At 31.9% G+C, this 11,248-nt stretch overlaps 2 protein-coding genes across 2 annotated transcripts in view; one reads left to right on the top strand and one right to left on the bottom strand.

The window, feature by feature from the left end:
* The first annotated feature begins 1,089 nt into the window (after nucleotides 1-1,089).
* LOAG_09019 (adrenal gland protein AD-001) lies at nucleotides 1,090-1,904 on the top strand. Its single transcript, XM_003144548.2, has one exon. It carries the CDS (start codon nucleotides 1,128-1,130, stop codon nucleotides 1,500-1,502), a length of 375 nt encoding a protein of 124 aa, XP_003144596.1. The 5' UTR covers nucleotides 1,090-1,127; the 3' UTR covers nucleotides 1,503-1,904.
* Nucleotides 1,905-2,263: 359 nt separating this feature from the next.
* LOAG_17587 (hypothetical protein) overlaps nucleotides 2,264-11,248 on the bottom strand; it is a gene marked incomplete at both ends in the record, with an annotated part of 11,420 nt that continues 2,435 nt past the window's right edge. Inside the window, 19 exons of the mRNA XM_020450247.1 lie at nucleotides 2,264-2,461; nucleotides 2,656-2,805; nucleotides 3,064-3,378; nucleotides 3,488-3,605; nucleotides 3,894-3,997; nucleotides 4,205-4,822; nucleotides 5,081-5,515; nucleotides 5,861-6,028; nucleotides 6,230-6,343; nucleotides 6,677-6,991; nucleotides 7,300-7,386; nucleotides 7,718-7,870; nucleotides 8,164-8,394; nucleotides 8,782-8,982; nucleotides 9,185-9,628; nucleotides 9,923-10,048; nucleotides 10,169-10,363; nucleotides 10,617-10,679; nucleotides 10,857-10,925. Coding sequence (XP_020306095.1) covers nucleotides 2,264-2,461; nucleotides 2,656-2,805; nucleotides 3,064-3,378; nucleotides 3,488-3,605; nucleotides 3,894-3,997; nucleotides 4,205-4,822; nucleotides 5,081-5,515; nucleotides 5,861-6,028; nucleotides 6,230-6,343; nucleotides 6,677-6,991; nucleotides 7,300-7,386; nucleotides 7,718-7,870; nucleotides 8,164-8,394; nucleotides 8,782-8,982; nucleotides 9,185-9,628; nucleotides 9,923-10,048; nucleotides 10,169-10,363; nucleotides 10,617-10,679; nucleotides 10,857-10,925 — 4,104 coding nt within the window. The remainder of the gene's footprint in view (nucleotides 2,462-2,655; nucleotides 2,806-3,063; nucleotides 3,379-3,487; nucleotides 3,606-3,893; nucleotides 3,998-4,204; nucleotides 4,823-5,080; nucleotides 5,516-5,860; nucleotides 6,029-6,229; nucleotides 6,344-6,676; nucleotides 6,992-7,299; nucleotides 7,387-7,717; nucleotides 7,871-8,163; nucleotides 8,395-8,781; nucleotides 8,983-9,184; nucleotides 9,629-9,922; nucleotides 10,049-10,168; nucleotides 10,364-10,616; nucleotides 10,680-10,856; nucleotides 10,926-11,248) is intronic.

Raw genomic sequence — 11,248 nt, 5'->3', positions numbered from 1 at the left:
TTTTTTTTTTTGTTCTCCATTTTGTTGCTTGATGTATTTGCTACGGAAACAATAAATATCCTTTGATTAATTCTGTGTTCTTAAAACAATAGTATCATGAACACTCCTCGATATCTATTTGTTTGGTTTGTGTTTATCTATGTATGCATAAGGTGCAGCACGAAGCATGAATGATTCAAAATTTTTGGATATTCAAAAGGCAAGTGTGCGTTTCAGCTGACTTGAGAAATTGAGCATTTGATTATGCTATTTAATTAGTTAAGTATAAAGTCTTCCAGTCTAAATTTCATTATCTATGTGTCATGAAAAGCCTGTTACCTATTAGTTGGTCTGTTTAATTACTGGCTGCACTGGATCAGTTTCAGTCATGACGCATTTCTAGGACAAACTCTCATCGATTAAACCCGAAATTTGTCCAAGCCTATTGGTAACTAAAGAAATATCAGATTATATAAACTTCTCATATTCATTTATATTCCTACAAATACAGTATTTGAAGGGGCGAGGTAGCATGATACGCACTAGATGCCAATCGGTTCAGTACTCTTGCTCGTGATATATTCGATATTTTCTAGAAGTTCCTCTATATTTTTTTTTTTTGCAGGCATGCAATTTACATTTCATACGGCTCAGTATTACCGTTTGCGAGTTGAAAGGGCTCATATAGTTTTTATCCAACATGAAATTCTTTTTGTTGTTTAGATGAATGGCCGTTAAAATTTTTGATGTTAGAAATATGACTCTTTAAGATAATGTTTGGGTTCGGAAGTTAATCATTGGGAAGGAAACTATGTGGGAAATAAGAAAAAAGAATTCTTAATCGATGTGCTTCTTTTTAATGCGTTTTTTAGCAAGATGTACGGCGTTGATTTTTTATAATTTATTTCTGCACTCACAAAATTTTTTTTTGCGAAGGACGGTAGTGTATTTCCTGAATTGAAGTCAGAGTTATTCAATGTTGTATGGAGATACCAGGAATTCGAGAACTACCAAACCGGATCGGGAAATTATGTGTCGCCATAGAGTAGTCATGCCTACTGTATGATTTCAATCGGGGCATTGTTCTAATATGTTATGAAAATTAAATTCTTTCAGATTTGAAGGAGAGTATATGAAATAAACTGGCGATGAAATTGCTTACGCATAACTTCCTATCGTCAGTCTTTCTGAAAGGCGTCACAGAGGGTTATCCATTGATTTTGTCAGCGACAAGAAAAAAAATAACGCAACATGAATATAATGATTCGTTTATACAACGGATGATCCCAAAGCTGAACTACGGCGCTTTTCGAGAAGCAGCGCTAAGTATAGGTGAGGGTGATAAATTACCCGAGCAACTGCCTGAAAAATTGGAAGATGAAGAGTTGAAGAATGAATTGCATCGCTTATTAGTATGTGTAGAAGTTATCGAAGGTGAATTGAAGTGTCCCGAAAGTGGACGAGTTTTTCCGATTCGTGATGGTATACCAAATATGCTTACAGATGCAAATGAAGTCAAGTAATTTATTCATTTTGCTGTTTATATTAGTTGTACAGCAGCATGTATTTTAAATCGGAATGTTTTGTTTTGTTTTTGCGGTGTAAATCCAATACTTTACATACAGTGTATGTCATGTTTTGATGTTCTCTTTATCCTGTTGTTGCTTTGAATTTCAGAAATTGCTTGAGGCCATAAAATGAATGTTGTTAGCCCTTTATTAAAATGGTGTATTTACATTACTGCGGTTCTATCATCCAATATCACTTCCTTGCTAGATTGCAGAAAGAGAAATGGATTTCGTAGATTTTGCTCAACGAAATCAAAATAGTATTCAAATACATGAGAAACGTTCATTCCCAAAAATATGACACATGAATGCTACAGTAGGTTCTGCCATTTTTCTTGTTCCAGCTCTTCGATTCGCTGTTGCTGAAAATCGAGTTTAATAAAGTTTAAGAGATCAGAGCTGATTATGTAAGTTATATGAGGACGTTTAAGAGTGCTAAGAGTTAAGAGAGTTTAAGCTTGTGGTTAATAAAAGCATTAGATTGATGGTGTGCCCGGTTGATATGAACATTTGGGAACATAAGCTATCAAATCATTTAATTTGTTAAGGAGATTCTGTCTTGGGCTAACAGAAGGTGAAGGACAGAACAGAAGGACAGATTGCAGTCATGCACTGATACAGTCGGAAATACCTGTGATGCTAGCAGCTAAGGTAATACTACTCAGTTCATCTACTAATTAGGAAACTTTATTCACTATAAAGGAACAAATAGAAGTCTAATAATTTTTCTGCAAGCAAAAGACAACTTGTTGTTCGATAACTTTTTCTTTGGCCATAAGTTTGTCGCGTAGGACAGCAACCGCACCACAGTCGTATTTTCGCTCGTTTAGTTTATCATTCAGTGATCGGATTTCTTCACGTTGTTTCTCAATTTCAATTTCCAGCTTGATTATTTGTCTCAATAAATCATCGTACTGGAAATATCGATTTTTGGGTTTTTTTTGCTTTTTATTTTTTTGCCTTTTTGCTTTTTTTTTTATAATGCTTTCCCCTAGTATGATTCGGGCATGAACTCACAATTTCACAAAAATTATTTTGTGAATTGTAATTCCTTATCTTCCTCATCATCTGTTCTTTGTGAACTTCATATGGAAAGTAGGAGACTAACCTGTTCAGCTTTTTCTCTCAGCCTATGTAATTCTTCGTCAGGTATATTATGTACTACATCTCTACTTATTTCATCAATACCATCAGTTGTTTTTGCACCTTTCGGAATTTTCTCCTTCTCGCTGACACTTGACAATAGTTCTCTGTTTTCCTGAAATGAAAATGAACATATCTTCAGAAGTAATCTCATTTAATTTTTCAATTTAAAAATAATCTGTTTTAGCTGAGAATTCACTTACCTGTCAAAGTCTTCACACCAATACTATTTACTACGTTTGGAGTTTAATTAATCTATTTTCCAGGAAGTAAAATATCAAAATAGAAAAGCCAAAGAGAAGGGAAACTTATTTAAACTCAAGGTCTAATTCTAGCAAACAGTATGAATTTGTGAAATCACACAAAATGGAACCTTTTCCATTTGAACAATTTTCTGATTCAAATATATGTTTGTTTCTTCTGCTGTTTTTAAGCGATCATTCACTATTTTCCCTTGCAAGTTATTCAATTCCTTATCACTCTTCAACTTTCTGATCATCTCTTGCAATCGTTTCAGTTCACCACTTCGACTATTTTCTGATTGATGCAATTGTTTGATTTGTTGATCGCGTCTTTTTAACTTGTCGCATGCTTCCTGTTCACGTTGTTCCGTATCTTTCAGTTTTTTCCGAAGTAGACTAACGTTGTTTTCACGTGCTTTCTTTTCATGCCATTTTGATATCTCTTCCTAATGATCATAATTTTTCAAAAATTATGATGAACTAGAGCTGATATAATGGAACTTGTAATTTTCCGGATGGGAAACAAATCCAAAATTTGAGTCATATGAAGGAAACCTGTGTATTTTTAACGGATTGATTTTTCTGCAATCGATCAATGACTTCTTTTTGTTCCCGAATCAATTTCTTCTGATTTCCGGCTTCTTTTTTAAGGTCAGAAAGTTCCTCTTGAAGTCTGAAATGAATAGTTGGAGATATCAATTCTGAATGAAGAAAAAATTTTCTCCGGTGGCTAGTCAACTCTCGAAATATTTGCTTATTCGAGTCAAATATATTTCTTTTTTGCTTTCATTGTAGGATGATTGTTATATGATCGAGAAAACTATCGGTTCTTCAAAAAAAAAAACAACTTTTCCTCGAAAAATAAATTATTTATTAATTATTTCGTTGCTATATTCATTAAAAATTATAAATTAATTTAATTAAATTAGTTTTCAATGAAAGCCTTAAAGAATACTTTTACCTCATAACAGTAGCTTCTGGTTCGACATTGATATTGGATGTATAGCTATGTTTAATTTCAGATAATGCTTGAACTCGAATATTTTCACATGCCTTTTCCAGTTCCTAAATATGAATTAGCCTAAGGCATAATATTCCCAAATGCTGTCTTTCATCAGACCACAGTGACCTTAGTTTTCTCAGATTTCCTTATATGGTCAATACGTCAAATATGCCAAACATAATGTTGATCGTTCGAAGTGAATATAATCGATCATTTGCATACCGTAAGCTAAAGAAATTTTTAAGTAACGAATTTGTTAAGCGTCAAACCTGATTTTTAATCTGTAATGCAGCATTGCGTTGTTTCAGATCTCTGATTTCCATACGCATTACCATCGTTCTTGATTCTTCCCTTCGTAGTGCTTCCATTAGAACATTATTATTTTGCGCATCAGTCACTTCAACAGGCGTAAATTGTTTTGATGATAGTGTTCGTATCTGTGTAACTGTTGATGGTTCCTGACTAGTAACGCTTTTTCCTGTTTTTGTTGTCGTATTAGGCATGTTATTCTCTTTATTCCCAATAATTCCATCCATAATCTCATCATTATCACTGATCACAAGCAAATCAGTTTGCGTACTAATCTCTGCACAATCTTTAGCTTGATTGCGAAAGTGTTGAAGATCTTTTGTAAGTTTTCGATTTGCCTTAATGAATTGTTCGATGTCATTTCGCAGTTTAATTATTTCCATATCTTTTGTTTCAATATTAGTGTCGTAATTTTGTGATAAAATTTCGCTTGATGTTCGCAGTTTTCGTCTTGTTAAATCACCCATTGTAATTGATGATGAATCATCGACGATCCTTTGCGCAGTTTGTTCATCCGGCATAATTTTTAACAATGATTTATATTTTTCAATAACTTCATCTTTATACTTCAACTGTTCCTGGAATTTTGTATTTTGGGATGAAAAGAAAGAAGAGTCGAAATTATCCAAAGATTGTGAACAAACTTATCATGAGCAAATTATTAGTAAACTTATCAGGAGCAAGTCATAAGTAAACTTACTGCGTTCACTTTCATTGCAAAAGACTTGAATAAACAATTGAAATATGCTTCTCCAACAATATTACAACAGTAAGTTTCTTTTCTTTTGGTGTAATTTTATAAGAATTTGTAAATTTCAAATGCGCACACAACTAACCTTATAATTTGCAATACATAATTTGGCTGTTTCACTGAAATAATTCAATTTTTTCATATATTCCTCCGAATAAGTGCGCGCAGTTTTGGGTGTAACATCTGCTTGTAAATCAGTTATCGCATGACATTTCACGTCCCATTCACTATCGATGGTTTCTGTTGGTGTCTCACCTTTCCGCCCAGTATTTTCAGATTCTTCCATCTCCAAGTTTGCTTTTTCACCGCTAACATTCTGATCATCTAATTTCAATTCATCATTTCCAACACTTGGAAAAAGTTCGTTAGCAATAGGAGAAATGATGGATTCATCAATTCTTTCATTTTCATCATTGAAATCGGACATTTTAAAAGTTGCTGCAAATAAATCTTCATTTTCTCTTTGTAGACTGTTTACTGTTTCCTCCAATTTCTGAATCTCTTTATCTTTCCTTTGTATCTGAAAAAAATATTTCAAGATTAATTTAATTCGTTTTTGAATTTTTCTTAAATTCCTTAAAACTATAATTGACATTGAAGAAGTTTCTACCGCAAGTTGTTGAAAATTAATTTCTTAACAAGAGAATAAAAAATGGGTATATTCTTTATGGAATAGGATAAAAAGTGATTTGTCAAATCTTTTTCACTTTAACGAATCATGTACTAACATTGTAAGACTTCTTTTTCCTGTAAAATGCCCACAATATTAAATGGTCAGTGGTCAATTGAGTGGTCAGTGAAGGGTGATTGGAAGGATGAATGATAGTTATAAAGAGAATGGAAGGAAATATCATAATAAGTAAACCTGTAATTCAGCATTTTCAAGTTGCTTCTTTGCAGTGAGCATATTTAAATGACTGGCTTGTAAACTTTTCCTCAATTTGATCACATTGTAATCATTCTCTTGCAACAATTCATAACTTTTTCGTAATGCTTCAGCATGTCGTAGTTGCAAATCTAATTCTTCTTTTCTCTTTCAATCTATAACACTTGGAGTAGGTAAGAAGTGTTGAAAATTTCAATTTTAATTTTCTGCTTACAGACTATCCTTAGTCAAGTTTAGACTTCAGTTTTAATCTTCTACTTGCAGACTGCTTCATTGATTGCAAAATTGATTAAAAAAAATGGTGATAGAAAGATGCAAAACAATATTTTTAACACCTCACAAATTCACCTCTTCTTTGTACTTCTGACTTTTTGTATAATTAGCATTGATCTCAATAAACTTCTCCTTATACTGTAGCATCTGTTGTACAGTAATCAATTCCATTGAATTTGATCGCATACGCTATAAAAAAAAAAAAAAAAAAAACGAAGAACTGTGAAATTTAATGACTGTCAATTCAAACTTTCATAATCCATTTCCTATCGCCACATATTTTTTTCCTTTTCTCCTTTTCTTACTTTCTTATTTAAATGAAGAGATCGAACTATTTCATAAAGTTCGTTTAATTTTAGTGAGGACATCACAAAAAAAGAAATTTAAATTTATAAAAACGAATAAGTAAAGCAGACAAAAGAGACTGATATACTAATTCCTTTTTATCAAAACTAAAGACCAAGAGTTACAATCAATTTATTACTTGGCCAGGAAAAAAGTCGAGATTTTAAATTAACTAACCTGAAGGAGTAACTGCAACGATCTGATTACTTGGATCAATTTTTTTTTCTCATTTGCCCAACTTCGTTTTTTCCTAGCAAATTCATTATGCTGATTCAAGAATTGATGACCGGTCAATTTTTGATTTTGTGAAAATAACGCTCGATCGGAAAGTGCTTTTAGGAAGCGCCGTTCTAATGCAGCTAATAGACTTTTCATCTGTGATTCACTTTCAACATCTTCCAGAAAATGCATCATTTCGGTATTTTGCTCTCGAATTTTCTCCACTTCATTTTGCCAATATTCATTTTGGCTTCTTAGAACATTTATCATTTCCTAAATAGAAGTTTTACAATTAGAATATTCCGAATTCGTATATTTAAGAATTGCAAATCCGTCTCATTACAGATATTGTCTTATCCGGAAAACTAGTAAAACGTATACACGTACTACACAACGTATAATACGTGTAGTATATATTTCTGCCTTACTATTCACTTATTGCATCCGATAGTTTCAACCGTAGCCTAATAAAACTTTACAGCAAGCCATCGCTTGTCGAAATGAATTGTTTGAAAAAATTAAAGGGTATAATTTTAAAAAAACGCCTTTACTGATCCCTTTAAAAAAATGAGAATGTCAACCTTTAAATGAGCATTCTCTACTGTAATTTCACCACTTCTTGCTTCATCACTCATCTCCAAAAGGTTTGCAACGATGTAATCTTTCTCCTAGAAAGAGTTATATCTAGCTAATTGTATATGTCATTGTCTCTTCAACGTTCACATTTAAACGTCTGTTTAAGCTGTGTTATGATCATACGTTACATTATTTTCTTTTAAATTACTTGTAAAATATAGCATTTGGAATTTTTTGATCACTTATTTATTGTTTACTACAAGTTCAATTCGATAGTAAAAATAACTTTTTGACTTTTACACTTGACACTTATTGAAATGCTCTGGTTTGAAAAAGCATACCATGAAATGATATGCTGATCAACCTAACATCTACCGGATCCTATTTCCGAAAGATGCAATTAAGATGCAATATCTATCCTACCTTTTCATCATTTTTGAAATCATCTATCGATTTATAATTGTCATCAGAAATTAACATTTGCTTGTGTTCTGCCAATAGTTTATCATAATCTCGTTTAGGAACAGAATGCAATAAAAGTGTTTGAAGACGTGCTATCTCAACTGATGCCAAATCCTAAAATGAAAATGTCCCAAGGGAACTTTGGCCATATTTATTCATTGAATTCTTGAAAATTTAAGCTAAAAATTAACACAATGAATTAAATTTTTAACTAAATTTATCGTAGTGTTTCGTTCTTTTTTTTTGGCTCAATTATTTATTCCAGCTGAATTCAGTTTTTGAATGTTGAAGGCTTTGATTCAAATGAAAACCACAAAGATATTTGTTTCGTAACAAAACGGTTCAAAGGTAATTTTAAATTTAAGGAAGTAAGGATTTAATTAAGTTTAAAGACAATAAAGATTTACCGATTCATAGTTGGTAGTCTTAAGTTGTGTAATGTGTAACAAACGTTGCTTTTGGTAGTTCCGCTCAAGTTTCCTATATTCAATATTTTGATTGTTTCGATTACGTTCAACAATTTCTACTTTTCGTACAAGTTGAAGATTTCGCAATCGTTCTGCGACCACTTGTCTGTTCATCTCTTCTACTTTCTGTTGCATCTCATTTCCACTTAAACGTATCGAATTGGCCAATTTCTTGAAGTTTGTTTAAAATTAGTCCAAATTAAATTAATTGACTAATTGTAAAATATCATCTCCCACTATTTAGCTTGATCAAATGGCTGTTGAAATGATAGGCGAGATATATTGATAAAAGAATGAAGAGATAGAAGAATGAATGGATGTCTAAGCTATATGCAGTCATTTTTTGATGCCAAGATCAAGGCCATATTTTTCATCCGTTTCTCGATTTTATCATTAAATTGTGATTAAATTATCACTGAACTTTAATTTTATCATTAAATCTTGTAAAGTGAAAAAAGTTATCTAAAAATTATTTTTTTAATGCTCCCGTAATAGAATTTTCTTCATTTTTTTCTTGCAAATTTTTGATGGCTATTTGTTGACACTGTAACATCTCACCTGATGTTCCTCAATTTCGATCTCATAACATTCCATTTGTTGACGTAACTCATCGATAATTTTATTGTGCTGTGTCATATCATTTACAGATACTTCCTTCTGCAGATTGAAATACTTCACTTTTAGTTCATCGATACTGCTTGCTGCACGCTGCATGTTCTTTTCCATACGTTGCAGTTGGCTATCTTTTTCGTCCAATTCCTTTAAAAGGAATAAATTTATCGAATTGGATATTTTCTTCTTCAATCAATTCAAATTAAATAAAGAGAGAAAGAAGATAGAGAATGATTGGGAGCTTTTAATAACTGCAACCTTCCAAAACTTATTAAATAAAATTTGTTTAAAATTAAGCAAACATTATTGACATACTTTGCTTTAGTCATTAAAAAATTAAAATTAGAACCTGCATGAGCAACATCAATTCATGGTTAAGTGATGAAATAATCATCGCACTAGCTTCCAGATTTTCTAAGCCTTCCTTATATTTCCTTTTCTTTTCCCCGAGTTTTACAGGTATTTTCTTCGTCCTTAATGTATCCTCCAGATATTCCTGGCATTTAACATCAATTCCTTTCGTTTCACATAAAACATTAACGCCACCTTCAATAGAATTTTCCAATTCATTTCCACTTCTATCTGTTTTGCATTCTTCCAGTATTAGCGATTTCTCTGCGGAATTTGTCGCAGGAACGGAACCTGCTAGTTTATGATCGGAATTATCAAAAGCAGAGCTCAATTCAATTTGTAACAGTGAACATTTAGCTGTCAACTTTTCGATTTGCTGTTCCCGAAACTTGAGCTGCTTCTCCAAACGACTAATTTCAATTTCCGCACTTCCGAATATTTCCTGGAAAAGTTTACAATTTCGCATTTATCACAAATTGACACGCACATTGTTACTGTAATTCTGGCTATTCTGGCTACGTTGGTTTGAAAATGAAACGTTTTAAATTGTATTAAAATCTATTTTTGCAAAAATAACTTGTGTTCGATTCGTCAATTAATTCATTGTCGTCAAAATATCTTAACCTTCTCTAGAACGCCATAGCTCAGCCTTCTTAGGAATGTCACATTCCAATCTTCTTGATAAATTGCTTTCCTAACTAAACTTTTCAACAAATAAAGATTAAAGTTTACCTACCCCTCGAAGTCTTTTCAGTTCAGCATTCACTTTTTGATTTTCGATATCTTTCATTTCCAGATTACGTATAAGTTCGCTATTATCCATTTCATGTTGCTTAATTTCAGCATGCAAATTGTCAACAGTCTGTAAAACTTCTTTGTTTACTTATATTTGTTCTTTTTCAAGGGAATACTTTCAAAACAAAAAATGTTTGTTTTTATTCTGAAATTTCAACAACATTCAAAAAAAACAGAACAAGATGACCTCATTGAGCGTTGTTATTTGGCATTGCATTTGCGCAATTGACGGATCAACTTGATAACTTTTTACTGTAGTACTGAAAAGTTGTCGGGCTACTTTGGTAGCATCAAGAAGTTCCGTTCGTAATCTTTCCATTTCTTTTTCACCTTCCATATTATTGTCGAACATATTTTGAGCTTGTAATTCTTGTAATTCAACCTAAAATTGCATTTAAACCTTGAAATAGTCTTTCTAAAAACGAACTATAAATCCATGGATACTTGAACACATCTAAGTTTACAAATAATTTCTTTAAAATTAATAAGGGGATCTCTTGATGAAAACTTACAGTTAGATTTTTTAGGAGTAAGAAGATTTCCAAAAATTTATCGACTACTTGTTTTAAATAAATGAACAAGCAAAATGAGCAAAATTTTTATTTGGTTAAATTTTTTAAATTAAAGGAACAAACTTGTAAATTTTCAGACTTCAGCTGTAGTGCTTCAATTTGCTCATCTTTGTTCTGGAGCAGTTCCTGAAACCCTCATACCGATTATTCCTGAAACTTCCTAAAATCTAGGATAATTCCTGAAATTTTTATACCGTATACCATCATCGTACAAGCATTACAACACAATCTAATCAATGCTTTTACGTCGCCTTACTTGGTGAAATTTTCCAGTAAAAGTTTTTGAAATTATTGAAATTATGCCTTATAGTGTTGAAGTGAGTTTTCGTCAACATTCTCCGACTTTCCAGCTATCGCCTTGTTGTCTTCGAGCTAAAATGTCGTCAGACTGAGAATATACAGAGTTAAATTTTTGATCTAAAAACATCTATAATTAGTTAGCTATTTAAAGATTTGGCATTACTTGGTAGTCCAAGAGTTTAATTTTTCTTTTCAAATATTTATGCCTCGCTATTTTGACTTATTTATCCTTTCCGTTCAATTTTTTCTACTAAATTATGATTTGATTTTCAAGTTTTTCATCATCGAATAATCAAGCTGTGCTATAAATTGTTGAAAATTTTCTTAATGGGAATTACATATAGTAACAACCAACCACAATAATAATTAGTAATAATAATTAATTAACAATAATA

The sequence above is a fragment of the Loa loa genome (genome assembly GCF_000183805.2).
Source record: "Loa loa unplaced genomic scaffold supercont3.98, whole genome shotgun sequence".
In the NCBI taxonomy this organism is placed as follows: Eukaryota; Metazoa; Nematoda; class Chromadorea; order Rhabditida; family Onchocercidae; genus Loa; species Loa loa.
This window is presented reverse-complemented; position numbering and strand designations above follow the sequence as displayed.